Source organism: Fonsecaea erecta (genome assembly GCF_001651985.1).
Source record: "Fonsecaea erecta strain CBS 125763 chromosome Unknown Scaff10, whole genome shotgun sequence".
Lineage (NCBI taxonomy): Eukaryota > Fungi > Ascomycota > Eurotiomycetes > Chaetothyriales > Herpotrichiellaceae > Fonsecaea > Fonsecaea erecta.
The window spans coordinates 40,297-57,960 of record NW_017387253.1 but is presented as its reverse complement, the minus strand read 5'-3'; the positions used below and the strand labels follow the sequence as shown (position 1 = coordinate 57,960).

At 53.1% G+C, this 17,664-nt stretch overlaps 5 protein-coding genes across 5 annotated transcripts; 3 read left to right on the top strand and 2 right to left on the bottom strand.

The window, feature by feature from the left end:
• Positions 1-2,004: 2,004 nt before the first annotated feature.
• On the bottom strand, positions 2,005-3,191 carry AYL99_09754 (hypothetical protein; the record flags this gene model as incomplete). Its single annotated transcript, XM_018841261.1, has 2 exons — positions 2,005-2,821; positions 2,872-3,191. The coding sequence occupies 2 exons, from the start codon at positions 3,189-3,191 to the stop codon at positions 2,005-2,007; spliced, it is 1,137 nt and encodes a 378-aa protein (XP_018688970.1).
• A 1,848-nt stretch (positions 3,192-5,039) lies between these two features.
• Positions 5,040-8,352, top strand: AYL99_09753 (hypothetical protein; the record flags this gene model as incomplete). Its single annotated transcript, XM_018841260.1, has 3 exons — positions 5,040-5,236; positions 5,298-8,193; positions 8,266-8,352. The coding sequence occupies 3 exons, from the start codon at positions 5,040-5,042 to the stop codon at positions 8,350-8,352; spliced, it is 3,180 nt and encodes a 1,059-aa protein (XP_018688969.1).
• A 4,358-nt stretch (positions 8,353-12,710) lies between these two features.
• Positions 12,711-13,141, bottom strand: AYL99_09752 (hypothetical protein; the record flags this gene model as incomplete). Its single annotated transcript, XM_018841259.1, has 3 exons — positions 12,711-12,790; positions 12,919-12,984; positions 13,045-13,141. The coding sequence occupies 3 exons, from the start codon at positions 13,139-13,141 to the stop codon at positions 12,711-12,713; spliced, it is 243 nt and encodes an 80-aa protein (XP_018688968.1).
• A 1,181-nt stretch (positions 13,142-14,322) lies between these two features.
• On the top strand, positions 14,323-14,940 carry AYL99_09751 (hypothetical protein; the record flags this gene model as incomplete). Its single annotated transcript, XM_018841258.1, has 1 exon — positions 14,323-14,940. One exon carries the CDS (start codon positions 14,323-14,325, stop codon positions 14,938-14,940), a length of 618 nt encoding a protein of 205 aa, XP_018688967.1.
• A 141-nt stretch (positions 14,941-15,081) lies between these two features.
• AYL99_09750 (hypothetical protein) lies at positions 15,082-17,008 on the top strand (the record flags this gene model as incomplete). The annotated part of the gene is made up of 2 exons (XM_018841257.1): positions 15,082-15,303; positions 16,565-17,008. 2 exons carry the CDS (start codon positions 15,082-15,084, stop codon positions 17,006-17,008), a joined length of 666 nt encoding a protein of 221 aa, XP_018688966.1.
• Positions 17,009-17,664: the final 656 nt, after the last annotated feature.

Here is a 17,664-nt window from a genome sequence, read left to right as displayed (position 1 = left end):
GGCAAGGGCCAGAGGAGGACAAAGCTAGCCAGGGAGGTAGGAGAGGGACGTGAAGCAGGAGGGGATTTGAGCGCAGTTCTTTCCAGAAGTCACAGCCTACAGAACAGAGCAGTCAGCCGATTGCCGAGCTGAGGTATAGGATGTCGTTTACCGAGCCGACAGCCGTACAGAAAGCCCATCTGGCGTGCCCTTTGAAAGGGGGGAAGGAGGGAGGGGAGCAGTGAGGGAAGATTCGAAGAAGCGTCTGAGCCAGGATTGATTCATTCTGTCTTTTCTCTAGAGTCGAATAGTCGCTGGCTTCAGTGCAGTGTGGCTTGAGACGCTTCCAACCACCGTTGCTCGGTCCAGGTCAGGCTCTCCCATAGCCATCATGAAAATCAATGCGGCGGACTTCAAACGGGTGACACAACCCAGGTTACAGGATTGTTCTCGTCCATCTCATGGTGTCTCTCTGCCTTGTTTGCTTTGAACCCCGACCAGACCACACCAGTTCAGACAGTCAAGAGTTTCGCCCGTCTACGGGTATCCTCCCAACTCCCGCGAACCCAACAAACACTCCAGAATTCATGCATCATCTCCGGTTCAACAGAAGCCTTCGACTTGCCATGTGTTCCTCCTTCAGAGAACGTGAGGATAGGTAGCTTTCTGGATGGAGCCGCTCCGTATGCTAATATCTCCTCGAAGGTCTTACACGGATCACCATTGCCATTGGCATCTCGTTCCCATACCTGCCAAAGCAGCTTGATCTCTCCTATCACCTTGATGTCACCGAACCAAGTCATACCCCTTGCCCCATCTCTCCGGAACTCCTTAGGGGCTGGTGTTATTGACATATCGGCAGATGACTCGGTCGGGCGTCTGAACACTGGCGTCTCGGTTATTTTCACCAGTATGACTCGTTGAATGTCTGGATTTCCTTTCATATACAGCAGCACCAGAGCTTGAAGCTTATTAAGAGACTGCGATACGCCCACTTCGACGACAGTGTGGAGTCTGCCGTCATCGTCACTCTCGTGCGACTTGATACATAAGGTCTGGTTGCTTTTGCGATAAATCGCACTCTCCCACAAACTCTTCGACACCTCGGCTCCACTTGGACGATATCTTAGACTTTACAGTAGATGTCATGTTTGATCGAGTATCGTTCGCGAAGTTCGCAAAGAATTCAATAACGGCACCATATCTGGCGTTGGGAGGAGACATGATAGTGACAAGTGGGCGCGAGCTGTTGAATGAAATGATTTTCTGAAAAGATTAGCGCGCCGCCAGAAGAGAAGAAGAAGAAGAAGAAGAAGAATCAACGGGGATGATAAGGTACCGTACCGTTCTGTGCACAAGTCAAAGTTGGGGTCTTCTTGCAGCTTCAACCACGACTCTCGAGAAATGGTGAATTCGATAGGTTCCTCCTCCGGCGACAGACGAAGTTTACCTATCGCGACGTCTTCCGCGAGTTTCAGCACTTCCTGTACGTAGGTGGGTGGTTGAAGACTTGGTGGTGGTTGAAGATTCGACAGTTGTGGTGATGATGGCTGCAGCGCGCAGGCAGTCACTTGAGCTTGAATCCATCCTTTGAGGCGAGTTACATAATCTCTTCTGAAGGCTTGGTGGATGATCGATGAAAGAAAGATGACGGAAGAAGACGAAAGATTCTGTTTGTTGTTTGACTTTTGACTTGCGACAATGCGGAGGCGTGTCCGGATGCAGGGGGAATTTGTCACCTCAGTGCATGATGTCACAGGACGCCTTTGTTGACTGCACTGCGATGAACAGTATGATCTGATAGTTCACATCAACTCATGCGCCAGTGTGTGTGTATGTGTGAGAGACAGAGACAGCCACACAAAAAGAGAGAGAGACAGAGAGAAGGGGATAGGGGGGAAGATTTCATTTTCTGGCTCGGCAGCGTCAGATGTGTATAAGCGCCAGGTCATTCCCTGGCCACTGCTATGGCTACCATGACAACCACCATGACAGCCACCTGCCTGCAGAGTGAATCAGACTCGACTAACTCGGCTCGATGACATTGAGATTCCTGGCGCGAAATTCTTCCCATGCTTCCTCCAGTCTCTGCTTACCTAGCAGCGGCAACATCCGTCTCCTAGCGTCTTTGCAAGTAGAACGAGCCCAATCCTTCATCCAGAAGTTCTTGACCATCTGTGGCGTGACAGAAGTATTCACCCCTCTCCAAGTCGCCGCGTCGCCATAACCACCTCCTCCGGGGATTGTCAAGAAAGGAAGGTTTCTTGACGGCATCTCGCCGAACGCGAAAACCTCCTGAAAGATCGGCTGCGGAACACCAGAAGTATCTCTTTCCCACACCTCCCACAGAATTTTCGTCTCCCCAACTACCTTGACGTTTCCGAACCAAATTTCACCTGTTCTCTCGTCTCTACGAAACTCCTGAGAGGTATCGATAGACTTTGGAGATTGATATCTTGGTGTTTCGGTAATATCGATGAGGATAACACGTTGGGTATGAGTATCACCATTCATGTAGAACCGGGCGAGATATCGGAGATCATTCAGGGGTTGGGTATTGCCCACTTCGACAATCGTGTGATCTCCGATATCGTACAAATCCTTTGTCCATTCCACAACTAAGTCGGGTTCTTTTTCCGAGGACATGTGCTCTCCTGTGTGGATACTAATAGCTGTACCAGCGTCGATCGAGATCTCAGGTGCGAGAGTAGGTGTCATGTCAGATTTAGCCTGGTACGCGAGTCCCGTAAGGAGACGAATAAAGGACTGGTGCATATGGCTCGGAGGAGGCATAATGGTAAGACGACGGCACGAACTGTCGAAGAAGACTCGAAATGATTTCCTGAAAAGATCAGCGTACGGCCAGATGAATTAACGAGGATGATGAGGTACCGTTCTGTGCACAATTCAAAGTTAGAGTCTTCTTGTAGCTCTAACCACGACTCTTGGGAAATGGTGAATTTGATAGGTTCGTCATCTGGTGTGAGATGCAGTTTGTCTGTCGCAACGTCTTTCGCGAGATTCAGTACCTCCTGCAATTGATCGGAGTGAGCGGGTGGTTCAAGACGCGACTGAGATGGTGGTGGTTGAAGATTCGACTGTTGTGGTGACAAAGGCTGCGGCGCGCAGGCTATGTTGCCAGAAACGGAAAGCGAGTCGAGCGCCCGCCAAGGAGCGCCAGGCTCCGGCGTGTCACTTGAACTTGCATCCATCCTTTCGAATTGCAAATCTCGTCTGAAGACCTGGTCGATGAGAGAGAGACCATGGAAGAAGACGAAAGATTTTGTTTCTTGGTTGACTTTTATGTGCGGGGATGTTTGTCTCCGGTCGAGCATTAAATGCATCTGCATATACAACAACGGAGGAGCAGGAATCACCTCAGTGCATGATCCAGCGAGACGCCTTTGTTGATCTGCACTGCGACGTACAGCAAACACCACCAGGGTTTTGTGGATTGCACACGGATGCACAGCATGCCATGCCTAGGTCACAAGGCGGCTTTGTGGATGGCATGGCGACACACCGCAGTCTCTCCCCTTGGACTGCATGGGTGCAATCAGGATTCCCAGGGGCATCACTGATCGACAAGCAGAAGTCCAAGATCCCTGTGGCAAAGTTCTGCGTTCCTTGGTACAACATCCCACAAGAGTTTGACTGACGAGGTTACCATCGAGTCCATCGACTCCTCCACCAGGAATACAGGGATTGCAGCGAGTTCCCTTTCCCGACCCATCCCCCTCTGGGAACAGTTTCAGTTCTCCTCTCCCCTCACCAAAACAGGAGTGTACTTCTCAATCATACCGTGATGACTTGGTTCAAAGTCCGGACACCGCATTCCAGTAAAGTGTGCGGGTGCTGCTGTCCCAGTCGACGTCCCCAAATAGTGAAGGATTCGAGAATGTGCACCTGCTCAGCAAGACCGACATTCCAACCCACGCCGCCACCAAAGCTTGCTCGACACTCCTGTAATCTTACCACAGTACAGTCACAAAGCCTGATATGTTACAATTGAATTGGCGCCGAGGTGTGGAACAGACGTGGCTGGTCTTGACGGCTACGTAAAGTCACGTGATTGTTTTCTAACGTTCTATCCTTGATCGAAAGGATGCTGATCCCGGCATTCCTGCCCACAGCGCCACCATGACGAGCTCAATACTGCTGAAATCTCACCCCTATGTAGTCACAGAGCTCGATAGACGTGGAAAAGATTATCTGCTGATTTGCGGCTGAATTGGTGCCGTGGTGTGGAGCAGATATCGCCGGTACCCAGGGGGAAACATGAAGTCACGTGGCTGTCTCCCAACCTTTTGCCGTCACAAAGCAAGTCGATGGAGACATTCCTGCCAACGACGCCACGAAAGCCTGCTCTATGGTGCTGCAACTCTACAGTAGTACAGAAAGCTAGTCTGACAGCATTAGGAAAAATTATCTGCTCATTTGCAGTGGAAATGGTGCCGTGGTGTGGCGTAAGATGTAGCCGTTGCTCAGGGACAAAGTAAAGTCACGTGGCTGGAACCCAACCTTTTGTTGATCTGTGTGAGCCTATGCTGACATTTCTGCCCACGGCGCCACGAAAGATGGCTCAATACTGCTGTAATTTTGCACCACAATGAAGCACCAGCCTGCGACGTATAAGAAAAATTATTTCGCGGTTCACAAGTAAATTGATGTCGTGGTGTTGAGCGGCATCTGTTTCAAAGAACAAGGACCGGAATGAGGCACGTGCTCCGAACAAGACGCTAACGCCCAAAACCTACTAGCAGGTGAGGGTTGCCGCGTCTCCCGAAAAAACAGCTGCCTGCGAAAACATCTCAACCGCGTCAGCAACCGCAGTCACCGTCCTTGAACTTCGACTGCCTCTCTCTCTGATGATGTGAAACATTCATTGAGCCTGCTGCTGTGTTGGTCTTGTCGTCTTTTCGTCCCACCACCCCGAATCAGTCATACTGGCGTTCTTCGTACCCCCAACATACGACGCCGGGGGAAGAAGGCGCTCAGGTGCGGGCGCGATATACGACGGCTTCGGCAGGACTCAAGTCATCGACGACCACGCTGCTCACATGGCCTATCCAGCTCTCGCAACGGGCACCGGTCGGAATATCGACATGGCGAAAACCGAGTCCGACCTGGCCATCAACATCCGCAAAGCTACCAGCATTGAAGAGACTGCGCCCAAGAGGAAACATGTCCGCTCCTGCATCGTTTACACCTGGGATCATCGATCGTCCTTGTCCTTCTGGGCCGGGATGAAGGTCCAGTATGTCTTCGGGCTCCCATCTTACCTGTTCCTTGTCGTCAGCTGCTGACTCTTGAGACAGGCCCGTCATGGCGGACGAAGTCCAAACCTTCAAAGCGTTGATCACCATCCACAAAGTCCTGCAGGAGGGTCACCCGGTGACGGTTAAAGAGGCGCAGCAGAACATAAATTGGATTGAGAGTCTCGCTAGAGGCGTGACGGGAGAAGGACTGCGAGGATACGGCCCCCTCATCCGAGAGTACGTCTTCTTCCTCCTGGCCAAGTTGGGCTTCCACCGCAACCACCCGGAGTTCAATGGCCTGTTCGAATACGAAGAGTACATCAGTCTGAAGTCGATCAACGATCCCAATGAAGGCTATGAAACCATCTCCGACTTGATGACGCTGCAGGACCAGATCGATACCTTCCAGAAGCTGATCTTCTCACACTTCCGTCCCGGATCGAACAACGAGTGCCGGATTGCAGCCCTGGTGCCCTTGGTGCAGGAAAGCTATGGCATTTACAAGTTCATCACCAGCATGCTGCGAGCAATGCACACCACCACCGGGGACGACGACGCACTGGAGCCCCTCCGCAACCGATACAACGGCCAACACCATCGCCTGGTCAAGTTCTATTATGAGTGTTCCAACCTGCGATACCTGACGTCCCTCATCACCGTGCCGAAGCTTCCTCAAGACCCTCCCAATCTCCTTGCCGACGACGACGAGAAGCCAGCCCTCCCCAAGCGGCCGGCCAAAGAGATCGAGAAACCTCCTACCCCCGTGGCGAAGAACGGAACACCAGACACGCAAAAAGACATTGAGGACTTTTGGACAAGGGAAGCTCAGCGCCAACAAGAAGAGTATGAAGCGGAACAACGACGTCTGCAGCAGCAATGGGAAGACCAGCAGCGGCAACAAATGCTGGCACAGCAGGAGGCTCAGCGTCAGTTTGAAGAGCAGCAGAGAATGCAAGCGGAGCAACAACGCCTGGCCCAAGAACAACTCCTCCGGGACCAGTACGCCGCCCAGACGCAGGGCCGCTTGGCTGAGCTGGAGCGAGAGAATCTCAATGCTCGGGCGCAGTATGAGCGGGACCAGTTGATGCTGCAACAATACGACCAACGTATGAAAGCCCTCGAAGAACAGCTGCAACAGCTCAACGCCAACTTCCAAATGCAATCCCAGTCCAAGGATGATCAGATTGCAGCGTTGCAAGAGCAGGTCAATACGTGGCGATCCAAGTATGAGGCCTTGGCCAAGCTGTACTCTCAACTCCGTCAAGAGCACCTTGACCTCCTGCAAACCACAAAGTCCCTCAAGCTGAAGGCGGCGTCGGCCCAGGAAGCCATCGACCGCCGAGAACGCCTTGAGCGCGAGATGAAGACCAAGAACCTCGAACTTGCCGATATGATCCGCGAGCGCGACCGCGCCTTGCACGAGAAGGACCGGGTCCAGGGGTCCAACCGGGAGGAAGTCGAGAAGTTGAAGCGTGAACTCAGACTTGCACTCGAACGAGCTGAGGATGCGGAGAGGTCCAAGGGATCCGAGCTGTCGTCCATGCTGGCCAAGTACAACCGTGAAATGGCCGATCTGGAGGAGGCCGTCCGGACCAAGACAAGACAACTGGACGAAATCCGCTCCAAGCAGGGCGAGCGGAACTACGATCACGAAGCCGCACTCCGCGAGAAGGACGACGAGATCGAGATCTACAAGTCGGGCATGGAGCAGGCGTTGGAGGAGCTTGAAGAACTCAAACTGGGACACGGCGAGTCCGATGGGGCATTGGACGGTGCCATCGACGAAGTAATCAAGACCACGGTCGACAAGATCAACGACATTATCGACTCTGTCCTTCAAAGTGGCGTGCAGAGGGTGGATGACGCTATGTACGAACTCGACTCTCCCATGCAGGCCGGCAACCAGAACGCCACGGCGCCCTACGTCTTGTCCCAGATCGAAAAAGCCTCGGCCAGTGCGACCGAATTCTCCACTGCGTTCAATAACTTTGTCGCGGACGGCCCGAACAGCCCACACGCCGACATCATCAAGACCGTCTCCGTCTTTGCAGCCTCGATTGCCGATGTCTTGTCCAACACGAAGGGTCTTAGTCGCTTCGCGACCGAGGAAAAGAAAGCTGACCAACTCATCGACGCCGCTCGACAGTCCGCCATGTCCACAGTACAATTCTTCCGCAACCTGCAGTCTTTCCGTCTCGAAGGATTGGAACCCGTGCGGAAGACCGACGTGGTGATCAACAGCAATCACGATGTGCTGATGAAACTGCAGAAGCTGTCCAAACTCGCCGATGCGTTTGCACCCAAGGGCAGCAAACTCAAGACCACCGGGGATCTGGGTGATTTGGTGGACTCTGAGTTGACCAAGGCCGCCAACGCCATCGACGCCGCAGCCCAGCGCCTCGCCAAGCTTAAGAACAAGCCTCGCGAGGGCTACTCGACGTACGAGTTGAAGATCAACGACTCCATCCTGGAGGCTGCGCTGGCCGTCACCAACGCCATCGCGCAGCTGATCAAAGCGGCCACGGAATCGCAGAATGAGATTGTCCGTGAAGGAAGAGGGTCTTCATCCCGTACCGCATTTTACAAGAAGAACAACCGCTGGACCGAAGGGCTCATCTCCGCCGCAAAGGCCGTGGCCACGTCAACCAACACCCTCATTGAGACCGCTGACGGGGTCATTTCCGGCCGCAACTCGCCTGAGCAGTTGATCGTCGCGTCGAATGACGTCGCCGCTTCGACGGCACAACTGGTTGCTGCATCTCGGGTAAAGGCGAGTTTCATGTCCAAGACGCAGGACCATCTAGAGCAGGCGAGCAGGGCCGTGGGCGCGGCGTGCCGTGGACTGGTCCGGCAGGTGCAGGACATCATCAAGCAGAAGGCGAGGGATGAAGGCGAATCCATGGATTATTCTCGGTTGAGCGGGCATGAATTCAAGGTCAGGGAAATGGAGCAGCAGGTATGTGTTTGTCAATGTCTCCTGGTGCCACGACTCCCAAGGTCCGAAGTGCTAATCTGTGTCATTGTTCAGGTCGAGATTCTTCAGCTGCGGAATGCCCTCGATGCGGCGCAGGCGAGATTGGCCGAAATGCGAAAGCTCTCTTACCGTGAAGACTGATCGACGTCGATACCCTCCCTCCTCACGAAAAGCCGCAGGCTGATACCTACGTCCTCCTCCTCTCCTTCCGCTCTTGCTGGGAAGAAAAAGAAAGATGACAGCCACGGCTGGTGGGACCACAATGGACATGATTGCGAGAGAAGAGAACGACAAATGCACAAAGAAGAATATGTGGCAAGGGAAAGACTGGCACATTGATACAGAGGATGAACACGAGCAAGACTGAAATATTGATACAACAAACATAGTCAATATAGGATAATGGTGTGTTGGTACAGCCGTGTTCTCTCTCCCGAACTGTTTCATCATCGTTTCAATCAAGACGCATATCGAGTGGCCTGGTGTTGGAGGTCTCATCATTGGTGCAAACTCTGGAACTCTGCCACTGTCGTGCACTGGAACAGAAAGGCACCGGTGGTGTTGGGCTTGGTGCCGGTCTTCCCGACAACTGCCACAAAGCCAGACAAAAAAGGACTGCATGTCTCTTAGGTTCTGCCTTTGAAAAATGTAGCCACGGCCAGGGCACGCTGAAACATTGAGCCGCCGCCATGCCCTCTTCCGTGCCGCGCTGGCGAAACGAGAACCCTCATCTTGAGAAACTTCTCACTCGCTCAACTCCAACAAGACATTTACTAAACTAAGAACTTCCACACAGAGAGCCGACAGACCAGACCACACAATGGTGGATAGCTTCTGGCTATCGCTGTGGCAGGTTGACCTCAACCTTGCTCGCTGGAAAGCCAATCCAGTCATGGATGGACGCTGTCTGTCCGTGACCGGCTGCGGAGGGTGTTAGCTTCAGTCACTTGTGCTCAATAAGCTACGAAACACACCCGTCAATATGACTGGAGACCATTTGTATAGGGCGGATTGCTCGATGATTTGCTGGACGATCATGGTTGTTGGGGCGGCTGGGGTAAGGTAAGAGGTGAGGGAGGGGACTGGGGGTGGCGAAGAAGAAGAAGAAGAAGAAGAAAACAGTAAAGTCGGAGAGGGAGCAGGTATAAATATCTTTTTCCTCCCCAGGAGCTCCTTGAACATTGGCTTCGTGGCAGTCTCCCTTGCTGGCCTTGATTGGGCCAGACTGCCCGCCAACGCAGGCAGATTACTCACTTTCTTGCGCTGGCCCAATTACAGTCTTTCCACCACCCTTTGGCCGTTAGTCTGTCGCTCCAGTCACAGTGTTTCTCGGTGGCTTGTCTCATCAGCTCAAACATCCGACCCAATGGAGTCTGCTTACATCGACTTTGCTTTTCAATTCCACACGCGGAATTTTCTTTCCTTCCCCTCCGGCATTCGATTTCCCCGTCCTCCGTGTGAGTCTCCGCACACGTGATTTTTCCAACCCCGCACGCAAAATTTTTCTTTCCTTTTTGATTTTCCTGCTTCCCTGCGGCCCCCTTGAGACAGAGCACACGCACAGCATGGAACGAGACGAAGGCAATCAATCACACTCTCGATGGCCGTGACTGGGCTTCGATGATGCATGAGTCCTTCTGAACCACTGACCACTAATCAAACAGGATCAGACGAACACCCTATTCCTTCTCTCTCTCGATATCGACCGAACCTCCACTGGAGAGCCCTCGATACGAAAACCCTAAGACATTCAAGCAAACCTCCTTCTCGATGACTCCTTGACTTTCAAAAAGAACCCACGACATCCAGATCCCCTGTCTTTACGAATATCGGGCCGTCTTGGGATCGCAGGCACGGGTCCGGTGGAGCTCAGGAGGACATCTGCAGCGCAGCATGAAAGAGAGAGGCACAAGATATCACATCACCACATATGCTTGCAAGATCACAGAAGCTCTGGGTAACGATACCGTTGGGAACCAGGCCTGGATAGTCTGCTGCCGCCCGAGTATCAACCGTCAATCAATGGGCAATAGATTGATTGATTGATTGATTACTTGCTTGAGCAAGCCCCTAATCCGAAGCCATGACCATCATCGCCAGTCGGTTGCCAAGGGAGAAGGGCCCGTTTTCAAGAGCTGCATCACTCACACAGGCTGTCTCTCCGACAAGCGCTCAGTCAATTTTCCTGCTGGCTGCAGGAGATTCGTATCCGTCTCTTAATTGATACTGGGCTCCATCCAAGAGACGAGATAATTGAGGATATATATCAGACAAACCAAGATGTGCAAGCATAGAGATACATATGTGTAATTTGTGCAATTGAGCTCCTCGCGGGAGAAAGAGACCTATAGCATCCGAGGCACAGTTCACCCCAAAATCATCATCCGTACACGGACACCTTTGCTGCTCTCCTGCACAGGACGCGGTGGTCTGCATCTTTCTTCATGGCTAGATCACTTCGGTGTTCGAACGGTTGAAGAAGGATCTCCCCCGCCGTCACCCCTACCATCACTCGGTGCGCGAGGGGCGCGGCCAGAGTGGTGTCCCTGCCGCCCCCATCCTGCGGCCAAAGATCCTCCTCCGTCCGACCGATTCATCGCAGAGATGAAACAAGAGACGGGATCAGGGCAGGGATCGGGTACACAGCGACAGCCGGGGTCGAGACAACTGTCCAACTGAAAGATGGCCGATCTCCCGCCCTGCACCGCAGCCCTGAGTGACATTGCAGACAAGCAGGGAGATGGGAGTAGACAATCACAAACTGCCTTGATCTTTCTTCTCGAGGAGCATATCATGGAGATACCTTGACGCAGCCCTGTTTGACACTGCAGACGCGCAAAGAGACATTGAACCTGCTTTCAACTTCCTTCTTGGGTGGCGGGGGCTTTTTCCTACAAATCCTGGATGACCTTGCCCCCATCTATAAACGAAGGGCTGAAGGCCTCGGAGACTGTATTTTGAGGCCCTTGAACGCGCTTTTCTGATCTCGCCGACAAATAAACCCGCCGAGGCAACACGTGTTGACACGAAGTCACGTGCACAAATCAAGCCCAAGGTACGATGTTGTATCAAACCACTTTTTGCGCTGCTACCTTTGATCTACCACCTCTCTTGGCCCATGACGAGCACCATCCGATCGGTCAGCCCCTGGCTATCCCGCAGTGTGGCTCTGATAAAATTATCTCGTGAATTGGGGGAGCTGCAGGTAAAAAAAGAAAGCCCTTTACGGGATCGTACTCCGTGCGGAAGAAATATCCGGCTCCGCCAAATGTGTCGTTCTCGGCATGTACCTATTAACCCAGACCGCGGACACCACGTCCTATTATTGCCCTGGCGATGGCTGTCACCAGGATTGGTTGTCTGACCGGTGGCATCGCCGCCTGGGAGGAGTGCAGTTTCTTTTCTCGTCCTAATTCATACTCGACACGGTCATCAAGGCTCTTCCATATCCCAGCCGAGAGCTGGAAAACATTCTCTCACTTTGTCCGAGGTGGCTTTTCGGAACTACGCCAGACGAGGCCATCAATGGGGCCGTCAAGGAATGGAGGGACGGATGAATTGAGAAGCGCTTCTCCAATGAAGCCCGCCGCATACCAGTCCCTCGAGGCGGGAATACGCTTCTATTGAGGTTGTAGAGTCTTCTATACACGGTGATGGACCGGATTTCCACAGCCCCAGCGTCCAAGCTTGCGAGATGGCTTGCATGTGTCGGATCCCTCAGCAGCAGCAGCATCATCTTCATCATCGTATGACAACCCCAATAGCGGCCTTTGCTCCACGCCTGTGGCACCGCCGTACGTCAGAACGGCCTAAGGCTTTCGTCCAGAATCGACCGGCCTCCGCTCCCGAGGACTCGACAGCAAGAGGAAGCTTACAGGTGTCAGCCTGGATGCGTGCCGTAGCCCGCAGAGCGCGTTTGCTCGTCGTGGAAGCGGGCAATCACGGAGTGAAGGATGGGGCTAATTCAAAACCATTTATGGGATTGAACCTCCAAGAATCTGGTTCGTCCTGCTCGAACCTGCTCGACCGAGCCCCAACGCTCCCGTCGACTATTGTACATGGGAGGGAGATTTCACCTTTCTCCTTCCTTCTTGCTCATCTTCGGCACCTTATCGCCGGAACACCGCGTGGACGGACTTTTGCACGTCGGAAGCAAGATTCCAGCTCGACCTCGCCTCTTTCCAGGCAGATCTTCGGACATCGGGCCGAAAGCGGGCATGTTCTGCAACGCAATGTCTCCTTTGTTCTCCGCTGGGCATTGGCCCCTCGTCCACGCGGGAGCTGCTGCAGAAACGTAAAAGGCGAGGAACAACTTTGTTGATGTATGCGAGTCACGTGATGTCTTGCACCGGCCGCCGGGTTTTGGCCCCCATACTTCTTGCTAAGTATGATGAGCTTCAATGTTGGTAGACAAGACACCGCACACACCACCATTTGGGTTATTGGAACTTGCGTCCATGGTCCCTCCTTGTCACGAGGGTTAAGGTGCGGAGTTTCCTTCATAATACCCCGTTGTCGTCGTCGTCGTCATCATTGGCGTCATTGTCCTTGATTTCCTTGGCTTCGACAGGGGGAGCGACTGGCAAGGGTCAGCTTCGCTTCCCCACCTCGTTTTCGGGTGGCATACAGAAAAGAAAAATTGCCACAGGAGGCGTAGGCAAACACCAAAAACCCCCAACATTGTCATTGCTGGGCACAATACCATACCGGCAATAGCGGTTGGCTTCTCGGAACTTCTGCTCAAGCCCCTTCGCTTGGGACCTGAGCCACTACCTAAATTCATGTTAGGATATCCCACCTAAATTGGGAGTGAAAAGGTACATCGGAACCGACGGAACGGCGCCAGGCCGACAACCAGCCGCCGCCGCTGACCTCTCAATGAGGTTTTGAAGGATGTTGCAACCACGGAAGCCACTTCGACAGTCGGCATCGCAATCATTACTGTGGTCTGCTGGGAGAACTCACAGCTCTGTCCAGCAGCGCTGGCATCACAGTCCCGGAGGGACCGAGGCGGAAGGGTGTCCAGTAGGATATTTCGCTGTCGCAAGTCAGCAGTCCTGCTCTCTCGATCCGTGAGAGGCACAGTAACACATTGCGTGTTATCCGAGAGAGAGTGTGTGTGTGCGTGTGTGTCGACGAAGAGGCCAAACAACTTCGGCTTTTGACGCTGCTTGGACCGGCAGAGACCGCTGGTGGATGATGAGAAAGAATGTCAAAAGAAACCTCTGCAGACCGGATGAGCTGAGGCGCAGCCCGTTGACAAAACTCTTGGGGTGTTAGGTGGCTATTTTATGGTCGGTCTACCGTCCCCCAACGCCTAAAGCCTTGTCATGAACTGGGTGCTGTCTGACAAGCAGATAAGCGAAGAGGTCCAGGTTCTGTCGTCAAATGACAGGATTCTTGGCCATTTTAAATCATCCCCAGGGGACTGTGGACCTCTTCCTGACAAGCCTCCCCCCTCCGACATTTAAAGCTCCACATTCCCACCGCCTAATGTCCGCCACTGAGAACGCCTACGTTGCCCCCGACCCCTCAGTAGGCCGTTGCCTCAGGATACTCCATAGCTGCCACCGTAGGGGGCTCGGGGGAGCTGGGCCCCTGGAACACCTGGCATCCCCCAAAGTATTTAACCTCGCCAGAGGCCTCTCTTTTTCTCCCTTTCACTCTCAACTGCATTCAATCTGCCAGAGACCTGTTCCTTGGCACTGCCATCAGCCACCCACAAAACACTCTCTACTCATTCTATCTGCTTGATCGCATCTACCAACTCTGTGGCTGTGTTATACCTTACCTGTCTTGAACCCTGATTCATTCATCCCCTGGGCTTCTCACCCCTGCATACATATGCCATGAATTCCTCAAATGACTTGCTTGGGGCAGACTTCCGAGGCGTACTCGGCTGTACGCAGGAGAGATTTGTGGAGGTAGTGGAAAATTGGCATGTCTCCGACTCTGACATCAGTGGCTGGGATATCCTCTTAGAAGACGAACGATAGGAATTCATCAAAAGACTGAGGTGAGAACTGCTTGCCGTTTCGGCCCTGTAGGCCTGACGCCGCCTACGCTCACATCTTCAGCGTCGCCATTGAAGAGCAGGTCGACAAACGTAGCATGCTCATACCTTTTCTCCACAAACGTCTCAGCCGTGACAAACCTGGAGAGTCGTCGACACAGGGGGAACATGACACGCCACCATCCGGCAGCCGACGGTTCGAGGGCACCAGCCGCTATGAACGTCTTTGCTATGACGAACTCGTGAGGGCTGGCGCCCGGCCGGTCATGCCGTCTGATATCCTGAAAACCGTCACAGACATCAATTTCCCCCATGGAGACCTACTTGCGCCGTGGCTAGACGACACCTGGTCAGACATTCGGGATGGCGAAGTGCCTCCGGTATTCTCAGCGCAGCTAGATGACTGGGAGACATTCAAGCACAAATGGCAGTGGGACCACCGGGGCAAGTACAAGGGGAAGGAAGGCTTCGCCGGCTTCATCGAGTCGCAAAGAAAGAAGCGATTGCGCGAGGGAAAGCCGAAGGGCTTGTCTGAACCCTCGTTGGAGGAAATGAGGCGTCTATGGGAGTGCGAACCGAGATTTCTCGAAACGTCCGGCCACGAGGGCTTCGCTGAATACGATCGGGCACTCCATGTACTCCTCCATGCTTGCCAATTTAGGAAGCCGTTCCAGCTTTCCGAAGACCCACGTCAGCAAGACAGATGGACCACCTAGGTGGAATATCTTGGCTATGTCTGCTCCATGGCGGAAAGGTATAATAAAGATAGACATGCCGTGATGGGGCACACTGGATTACCATTGGAAGAGATGGTGCGCTTCCACTAGTCTCCCTCACTTCCACCTATATTCCCCAAAATGCCTGGAACTCCTGACGAGCAACTTCGCGCCGCCAGGCACAAACGGCATACGATGATGCAATGGATCAAATGGAGCGTGGAGGGCAGGAAGAAATACCGACAATCTACGGCGGCTGTCCGCCGCTTTCGGTTGCGGGCAGACTGGGTCCATCAGGCGCTGCGATCAATCCGTCCGGTGTCATGTGCCGAAGGTAGTGCGACCAACGAGAGAAATTGGAGGGTAAGTACCGGCAAGATAAGGGAGGCGATAATAGCCGGCGACGACTACATGCTACTGGCTGGCTGGGCCTTGCGTTACATCTATGTCGAGCAACGGCTGTGCAGGGCGTCGTGGTCTGGGGAGTGATAGCTGGTCAAAGTTCCGTTTCCATTTTTGACAGGCAAGGTCCGTGGAGGCCGCTAAAGTAATGGTGAATCACGTATCAGTTTTCAAGCTTCCACATTCTGTGCCCCCAACGTAGTGGGGCTAACTTGTGTCGCCTGTCCATCTATCTGTACCAAATCCCCCTATTTTCCGTCCCCTTGTACACATATCCATTCGAATGGACTGCTGGAGTACCGGTATATCGAAGCAGTTCCTCCCTTTCCGGAGTCAATGATGTTATTGAAGATGGAGGAATTCAAGTTCTCCTCCCCAGAGCTCTTTGGCTCCCAAGAGATCTGGAACCACGGCCTAGCACAGAAAATACCGCAAGAATCTGGAAGCCCTTCCAACCGGCATTTTTGGTCGACCACAAGTTCTCTTGCTTGACGCAGTGTCTCCCGCCCTTCGATTTACCCGCTGGATGCAGCGCTCCTTTGGCTGCAGTGCCCGCACCATGGTCCTACAAGTGCATGACAGCCTCACCAAGCACGCAACAAGGGCACCAGTCGACTTGAATGTCTCAACTCGAGAACCATGCAAATAATACATCCACGATCCATTCGTACTTGGATGCTTGTCCATTTGTTTGCTCGATCTGTGGAGTTCTAAAGCCAATGTAGAGTAGAAAAGCACGAAGAGATGGAACAAGACCAGGTCGGCTTCCCCGAGGAATATAGCCGACAAGGAATCGAACGTCGTATATTTCGACGCAAGTCGCCGTCTTTCGGCCACAAGGCTACCGCAGATAATCCAGCGAAGCGTCAGCTGAGCTGGTATTACATGCTTAAAACGACAAATAGCCACTTTTCTGATTAGTCAACCCTTATCGGCGCTTATCGATTCTCTGTTGAAAAGAGTAGTAACGTGATCTTAACCGGATCTTAGTTATTCCTCTGCTATTCTGTCCTTACCACCTCCGATTCGCCGTCGCTGCCAACTCAGCTTTCATCACAACTTCATCAAAAACCTCATCCGTAACTCCACCAAATCTTTATCAAACCCTCATCAAACAGTCTCAACGTGTTTGTCTAGCAATATCCATTCGTATGTGAAAAGCCTCTCTCAAAAAAGCCTCTGTGAGCGAAGTTGTGCATCCCCAAAACTAACGGATTTGCAGGCCACTCAAATCACCCTTGGTAGTCTGGAACCCTCTCCTCCCTCTACACTCAAACCTTTGGCCCTCGCAGGCCCTGTTGGCGTTGGCGTTGGCGTTGTTCAGAAAAGGTGGAACTGTGGCATCACGGACCTGAGTCAGACTCGCAGTCAACTTCGGCGTAGCAAGATCCAGTGGGCAGCCATTCGTTGTGGCCGGTTAAGCGTAGGTCTCTATGTCTGCCAGCAAAACAATACCTATTTAACTACAATACCTCTACACCTTGTGAGCGGCGATGGCGACGTCTCTGGTGCTCGACAGGCAGTCCCCAAGACCGCCCTCAGGACCAAATGCAGGATCACCTACAAGATCACCGTCAAGACCACTCCGAGGGCCACTGTGACGGTAAGGCACATGGAAGATGGAGATGGCTCCAAAGATGTGTATTCCTATGTACCAAGAGACTAATCTGAAGAGAGAGAAGGAAGAAAGAAAGAAAGAAAGAAACGTGCTGGCGCCATTTTGTGTGGCGAGCACCTCTGCCAAGCTTCCTTCCGCCAAGCCCTGTACTAGGCGGCCTTGTACAGAGTTGCAGCCAGCCAATCAGATCGTCGTTCCGACTGATCTGGGTAACCCGTACTCCACGGCCGTGACACGTACAGGCGCTGATCCGCCCGTCGTAGACCGGGGTCGACGGCGTGGGCCTCGTACACCTAAGGTTTCGCTGAAGCCGCGGTCGTTGGCGCTGTCAAGCCACTCCTCGGTCTGACTGGTCGTAAAGCCGCAGGCACGACGTTTATTTATATATTCGATAGGACCGCGACCAGGACCTTAGACCTGGACGCCTTAGAATCCATATCATATTTCAGCGTTAACAGCCGCTCACTCAGCTCGTCCAGACGCACCGTGATAGTACCTGAGGTGTTGTGACCGGCGGGTAAGAGGGAGTCTGGGGTGGTTGGGTAGTCGGTCGGTTCTCTGGTCCGGGAACATTCTTCGAAGCTCGTGCCAGCGAGAGAGGGACCGGAGGAGGAGCCGTTGATTCAGATGATTGATTTTTGCAGCTGAAGCCCCAGTCTTTATACCAACTGGTGTCGGTATCTTAGGGGCGTGGGCGGCAGCAG